Consider the following 7,500-nt stretch of genomic DNA (forward strand, 5'->3'; position numbering starts at 1 on the left):
CACTGGAGTGATAGTTGCTGGAAATGGGCCTCTATACACCTGTGTAGATATTGCACCAAAAAGCAGACATTTGCAGCTAGAATAGTCATTTACCACATTAGCAATGTATAGAGTGTATTTCTTTAAAGTTAAGACTAGTTTAAAGTTATCTTCATTGAAAAGTACAGTGCTTTTCCTTCAAAAATAAGGACATTTCAATGTGACCCCAAACTTTTGAACGGTAGTGTATGCATATATATATATATATATATATATATATATATATATATATATATATATATATATATATATATATATATATATATATATATATATATATATATGTTGTACAAGGTACTTTTTTCAAGTGTTATCAGAGTTTTAATGACTTTTTCTGGTGTTATTGTAGAATGCACTCGTGTTTAGAGACTCTTAATTTCTTTATGTCCGTGTTGTTTATGATTTAATGTCAGTTTTTCCCGCGTTCAAAAAACACACCGTTTGTGCCTGAAAGTAGATTGGCGGAGAATGGGGAAGTGTTGTCGTGTGTCGGGGGAAGGGTGAACTCACGAGGCGAAAGTATTTGCACGGGAGATAAAACCTGTTTGTTTGTTATCATAAGATTGGTAATACAAGTTAAAAATAGCGACGGACTTTGTGATTTCTTTTGTGATTTTAAGTTAAAAAAATAAATAAATATATACATATATATATATAAATATATATATATATATAGTTATTTATATATATATATAGTTATTTTTCAAGGTGTGTCCTTGGTGGCACGCTACATTCAATTACATTAAGGGAAAACCCTGAGCATGCTCGCTTTTTTAGCTAATTTCGCAGGTACTTTATACACCTCAGAGCCATGTATATGTTGGTACTTGACTGACACATGCTAACTGTTAGCATGCTAACATAAGCTTGTAAACATGTTAGTGTCAGCATGCTAGCTTTTTTTTTTTTTTTTTAACTAAATCTTACAGGTACACACCTCACAATAATATATTTTGTAGGGCTGTGAATCTTAGGGCACCACTCGATTCGATTCAATCAATTCTCGATTCAAAACGATTCTGGATTCCTAATCAATACTTTTTTAATTACAACATTCTTGATAAATGTGTGTATCATTTACTTATTTGTACAGCAAATCTGGACATCGACATCAACAATTTGATTTGCCTGGCTAGGAAGGACAGATTTAAAAAAAAAAAAAAAAGAAGTTTTAATCGATTTTTTATTATTTTTAATCCATTAAGAATCGTTAGTTGACCTTTTTCATTACCTTGGTTGCCATTTTATCACAGGAAAGATTAGCCTCTAGAATGGAAATTAGCCTCTAGAACAGACGTTAAGCTTTTCAATCTGGCCCACCGGACATTCCCCCAAATTTTTTTTACATCTTTATGATGTAAAGTGTAGACGCCATTTTGATGTGCAGTGATGTTTTCTAATGACCGTAAGTCTTCAACTATACAAAGTAGGGATGTCCGATAATGGCTTTTTGCCGATATCCGATATGCCGATATTGTCCAACTCTTTAATTACCGATACCGATATCAACCGATACCGATATCAACCGATATATACAGTCGTGGAATTAACACATTATTATGCCTAATTTGGACAACCAGGTATGGTGAAGATAAGGTACTTTTTTAAAAAATGAATCAAATAAAATAAGATAAATTAATTAAAAACATTTTCTTGAATAAAAAATAAAGTAAAACAATATAAAAACAGTTACATAGAAACTAGTAATTAATGAAAATGTGTAAAATTAACTGTTAAAGGTTAGTACTATTAGTGGAGCAGCAGCACGCACAATCATGTGTGCTTACGGACTGTATCCCTTGCAGACTGTATTGATATATATTGATATATAATGTAGGAAGCAGAATATTAATAACAGAAAGAAACAACCCTTTTGTGTGAATGAGTGTGAATGGGGGAGGGAGGTTTTTTGGGTTGGTGCATTGTAAGTGTATCTTGTGTTTTTTATGTGGATTTAATAAAAAAAACAAAACGATACTGATAATAAAAAAAACGATACCGATCATTTCCGATATTACATTTTAACGCATTTATCGGCAAATAATATCGGCAGGCCGATATTATCGGGGTCCGCTGTTGCTTCAGACATCTCTAATACAAAGTCTTTCAATGGTTGGAATCTGCGCTTTTGGATGATATACTAGTTACTATGGTAATCTAATTAGTTGCTATGGTAATCTAATTAGTTACTATGGTCATCTAATTAGTTACTATGGTAATCTACGTCACAGCAGCTCAGACGAGGCACCAAGCAGTGTGGGCGGGAAGCGTTTCCACAGACGCGGAAGGAGATTTTCACAACAAAGTTCTAAAGCTTAGTGATATATCAGACATATCAGATTGTAGGTGGGTTTATTTTGTACCCTCCGCGTTCATATTTCACTGTTTGTTGCCTTTTTGTTGCGTTTCACTTGATAGTAAAATATGTCGATGGAAAGGGGGTGTGACGTTCATATTTTGTCAATATTCAGTGTTTTATCCTTCATAGAAAAATTTACAATTCCATTACGTTTCTTAAGGCGGTCTGTCATGACGTTTTTAGCATTAAATCAGACATTATTGTGAGGGTTTTGTATTAGTGTTCCTAAAAATAGATATACCGGCCCGCAGACACATTTTTTTTCTCTAAATGCGGCCCCCGAGTCAAAATAATTGCCCAGGCCTGCTTTAGAATGAAAGTGTATCTTGTGTTTTTTACGTTGATTTAATAAAAATAAAAAAAAGTTATCCACATTTGATAAAAATAGACTCCTTATGTACAACAAAACCTTGTCATTGGTTTGCAAATGTCACACAATAAACATGGAATGTGACAATTATGAGAAGGGTTGATGACAAAAGTATATCATCGGTCTTACTCTAACTCTATTTTGTTCAAAATGTCCAAATAAGAATACAAAATGTTGCCGTCTTCTAACAGCATCTGTTATTGAAAGACAGCAAAGTATTACAAATAAATAAACTAGTGCGGCAGTTAATGACGCGGCATGTGACGTCACACCAGGAAGCAGGAAGTGCTGCACCTGTTGCTTTTGTATCGCGGACCACCGAAAAAAGTAAAAAGTTTGATGTCGAATCTTTAATGTCCTTTTTTTTTGTTTTGTTTTGGCAGTTGACACTTTGTTGACAACAATTAGTCGGTGGAATTCGTCAGTGACAAAATTCAATGGCGGAGACGCCGCAGGTGAGAAAGACGAGCGGAGATGAGCGCCAGGAGGAGGCCGGGCAGCAGGCAGCTGAAGACCGGAAAAGTCGCTCGGAGGTCGGCCACGAGTCGGAAGAACCACCGCTGACTCTGCCGCTGGATCATTTTAAAAGCAGCAAGTTCTTCGTGCTGAGGGTAATAATGCTCACATTTACTTTCTGAAGTTATTTACGTTTTAGAACCAAAATCAAATCACAGAAAACACCTTTTGGGTTTACACTGTAGGCCAGTTAATCGCCAGGCTAGCGGCTAATTGTAAGAACAATAGTCCTTAATTTAATCACTTGTGAACAATTATATTTATGTAAGTGTACAGCTTTGGTAATGGGTACATTCGCACCCACCTGCACAAATGTACTTCAAAATGTAAAAATCATAATAAATGTGACTTTTTTGTTTTGTTTACTAGGGCATGCATATATAATATGCATTAGTTTGACCATTTAAAATCAACAATAATAAAAAGGACATGCTTGGAAATAGCATAAAAATGCCCCAAAAACTTGGAAAAACGTGATTCATAGCGTTACTTTTTGGTGTAACCAAGATTCATGAGCGTTCTGTTCAGGTATATTTCTTTTATATTTTAATAAATCATCATAAATAGGTATTGATCAATCTTAAAGCTGTGTGTATTTGATTTCAGTTTGCTTTTGACAGCTTATTTAGAATTGTAGTTGAAACTTTTACAACCTTGTGTTGCGCTCATGATGGCGTAAACAAACTAGATTATTTTGAATATTTATTCTCTTTTTTACATTTAGTATATTTAAATATACTGTGTATTATGCTTTTTTTCTTTTTGGAACATGTACTATACATATAATACAATAAAGTCCCATATAAAATTATGTTTCTAGCAATATTTTAATTTTGCCTTTGAAAGTAACACTCCAATGTCCATTAGTGGAGCTGTACACGTAACCTTTAACACAGGTTGATTCACTTTTGTACATTCGAGATGCTAAAACCATCCAGCATGCTTACAACTGTATGTTAACACAACATTTCAGCTTTGTGTTGCAGAGAAAACTGTTTTATATCGGTTGATATTGATAATTATTGATATTTGTTTGTATATTTTTTGAAATAAGTATCAGGAGAAAAATATATGAAATGTAAACATTTTTATTTCAAATGTAACCTTTAACTCAGGCCTGGGCAATTATTTTGACTCGGGGGGCCACATTTAGAGAAAAAAATATCTATTTTTAGAGAAACTAATACAAAACCTCACAATAATGTCTAATTGAATGCTAAAAACGTTATGACAGACCGCCTTAAAAAAACGTAATGGAATTTTACATTTTTCTATGAAGGATAAAACACTGAATATTGACAAAATATGAACGTCACACCCCCTTTCCATCGGCATATTTTACTATCAAGTGAAACGCAACAAAAAGGCAACATACGGTGAAATATGAACGCGAAGGGTACAAAATAAACCCACCTACAATCTGAATACATCTGATATATCACTAGGGATGATGTTTGATAAGAAATTATCGAGTTCGAGCCTATTATGGAATCCTCTTATCGAACCGATTCCTTATCGATTCTCTTATCGAATCCAGATAGGTTGTTGTATATGGAAAAAAACAACAATATTTGGTTTAACAAAAGCTCACTTTAATTTTATAAGAAAAAAAAAATAAATAAATATTGAATGTTACCCCCATAAAAAAATAAATAAAATAAATATTGACTGTTGTTACCGAAAGTATAATAAGTGGGATTTTTCAGAAAAACACATATATACAGTAACACAAAAAAAACCTGTCTCTGTGATCACTATAGGTGTATAAATAATAATATAGTGTTAAATAAAATCAGTCCCTTGGGCACAAAACTGAAAATAATACAGTTCTCCAAAAAGTTGCTGCTATTGGAACATACTAACTACACACGCAGGCAGACAGCTAACAAACAATCCAAGACGTCTAATAAAGTTCCAAAGCAGATTAATCCATTTAGGCTCTTTATTGTTGTTGATCTTGCTTTGTCTTTTCCTATCTTTACTTTTGTCTTGCACTGGACTGTTATTTTTATTTATTTTTAACTGAAATACACATAATGACAAATGTATAAGCTATTTGATTCAATTAACATACTGAAATATAATACACAATATTTAAATTTTAGCTTCACACAAATATACAGTACTATCATCAAACAAATATTTCTGAGTGTTGAAACTATTTCGATGGTGGAAATATGCGACTGGCAGCCATTTTAAGTCCTCAAAACATCCATTGAAACAGTGCACAAAAATAGTTTTTCAATAAACATCTTAGTTTTAAATGTAACCACTTTCCACCTTAATATTGAGTTACATAAACAAGTTAAACAGTTTACTTACAGACTTGTCTTTTCAAAGGCTTGTAAGGGCTAACACAACTTGTCTACTTCTCAATTGTCTCATGAACTGAACTGACATCGTCAACCCGGAAGTGTAGTATTTTCATATTGCCACAAGGTGTCAGTAAGAGTCTACAATCAAATGGGCATAACATTGCCCATTTGGGATTCGTTCCCAGGGATTCGAATAAAGAACCAACTCTTTTTCTTTACTATAGTGGTCTCGATAGCAGGTACCGGTTCTCAAAAAGGGATTCGAGTCCAAGGACTGGGTTCTTTTCTTATCGAACAACCGGGAAAATCGGTTTCGAGCATCATCCCTATATATCACTAAGCTATTGAACTTTGTTGCGAAAATCTCCTTCCGCGTCTGTGGAAACGCTCCCCGCCCACACTGCTTGGTGCCTCGTCTGAGCTGCTGTGACGTAGATTACCATAGTAACTAATTAGATGACCATAGTAACTAACCAAGTAAATGTAACGAAATTTCGTTCTTATCTGTACTGTAAAGTTCAAATTTGAATGACAATAAAAAGGAAGTCTAAGTCTAACTAATTAGATGACCATAGTAACTAATTAGATGACCATAGTAACTGGTATATCATCCAAAAGTGCAGATTCCAAGCATTGAAATACTTTGTATAGTTCAAGACTTACAGTCATCAGAAAACATGACTGCACATCATAATGGCAGCTAGTTTCCATCTTAAAGATCTAAAAAAAATATTTGGGAATGTCCGGCGGGCCAGATTGAAAAGCGGGCCGCATGTGGCCCCCGGGCCTTAATTTGCCCAGGTCTGCTTTAACTGATTATAATCCCCTCGGCTGCATTGCTAATGATTAATGTAACTATAGCTGAAAAAATAGTACAATAGCAATAGGAGAGACTATTCATCCCTGAACACCATGGAGTTCATGTAGGCTTAATGATGCACTTACATTATTATATCAACTATCAGAGACAGAAACTCTTCATTTAACATAATGTCCTTTTTTGCTGCTTCAACACAACTCAATCAACACAGAAAAAGGTAAAGTGAAATAACAGACAGACAGGTATGAGGGGCCGTTAGGGACATTATTCAGAATTACCTCTTACATACATTACTGAAATGCTCTCACATAAACAACTGAAATCTTTTTCTTTTATACACACTACTGAAACACTCTTATAAACACTACTGAAATGCTCTCACATAAACAACTGAAATCTTTTTCTCTCACACACCCTACTGAAACACTCTTATAAACACTACTGAAATACTCTTACATATACTACTGAAACACTCTTATAAACACTACTGAAACACTCTTATAAACACTACTGAAATGCTCTTGTTTCAGTAGTGTTAATAAGAGTGTTTCTGAAACACTCTTATAAACACTACTGAAATGCTCTTGTTTCAGTAGTGTTTATAAGAGTGTTTCAGTAGTGTATGTAACAGTATTTCAGTAGTGTTTATAAGAGTATTTCAGTAGTGTTTATAAGAGTGTTTCAGTAGTGTTTATAAGAGTGTTTCAGTAGTGTTTATAAGAGTGTTTCAGTAGTGTTTATAAGAGCATTTCAGTAGTGTTTATAAGAGCATTTCAGTAGTGTTTATAAGAGCATTTCAGTAGTGTCTATAAGAGCATTTCAGTAGTGTTTATAAGAGCATTTCAGTAGTGTTTATAAGAGTATTTCAGTAGTGTTTATAAGGGCATTTCAGTAGTGTTTATAAGAGCATTTCAGTAGTGTTTATAAGAGTATTTCAGTAGTGTCTATAAGAGCATTTCAGTAGTGTATGTAAGAGCATTTCAGTAGTGTTTATAAGAGTGTTTCAGTAGTGTTTATAAGAGTGTTTCAGTAGTGTTTATAAGAGTGTTTCAGTAGTATATGTAAGAGCATTTCAGTAGTG

The 7,500-nt window shown here is 33.7% G+C and overlaps 2 protein-coding genes across 2 annotated transcripts in view; both read left to right on the top strand.

Moving 5' to 3' along the window:
* Positions 1-7,500, top strand: part of LOC133644195 (tumor protein 63-like) — a 498,490-nt gene that overhangs the window by 197,213 nt on the left and 293,777 nt on the right. The gene's annotated exons all lie outside the window — the stretch shown is intronic.
* The window catches only part of LOC133644199 (tumor protein p63-regulated gene 1-like protein), a 77,350-nt gene continuing 72,902 nt past the window's right edge, over positions 3,053-7,500 (top strand). The window contains exon 1 of the mRNA XM_062038545.1: positions 3,053-3,379. Within this exon, the coding sequence (XP_061894529.1) occupies positions 3,206-3,379 (174 nt within the window). The 5' untranslated portion in view covers positions 3,053-3,205. The remainder of the gene's footprint in view (positions 3,380-7,500) is intronic.

The sequence above is a fragment of the Entelurus aequoreus genome, linkage group LG27 (assembly GCF_033978785.1).
Source record: "Entelurus aequoreus isolate RoL-2023_Sb linkage group LG27, RoL_Eaeq_v1.1, whole genome shotgun sequence".
NCBI lineage: Eukaryota > Metazoa > Chordata > Actinopteri > Syngnathiformes > Syngnathidae > Entelurus > Entelurus aequoreus.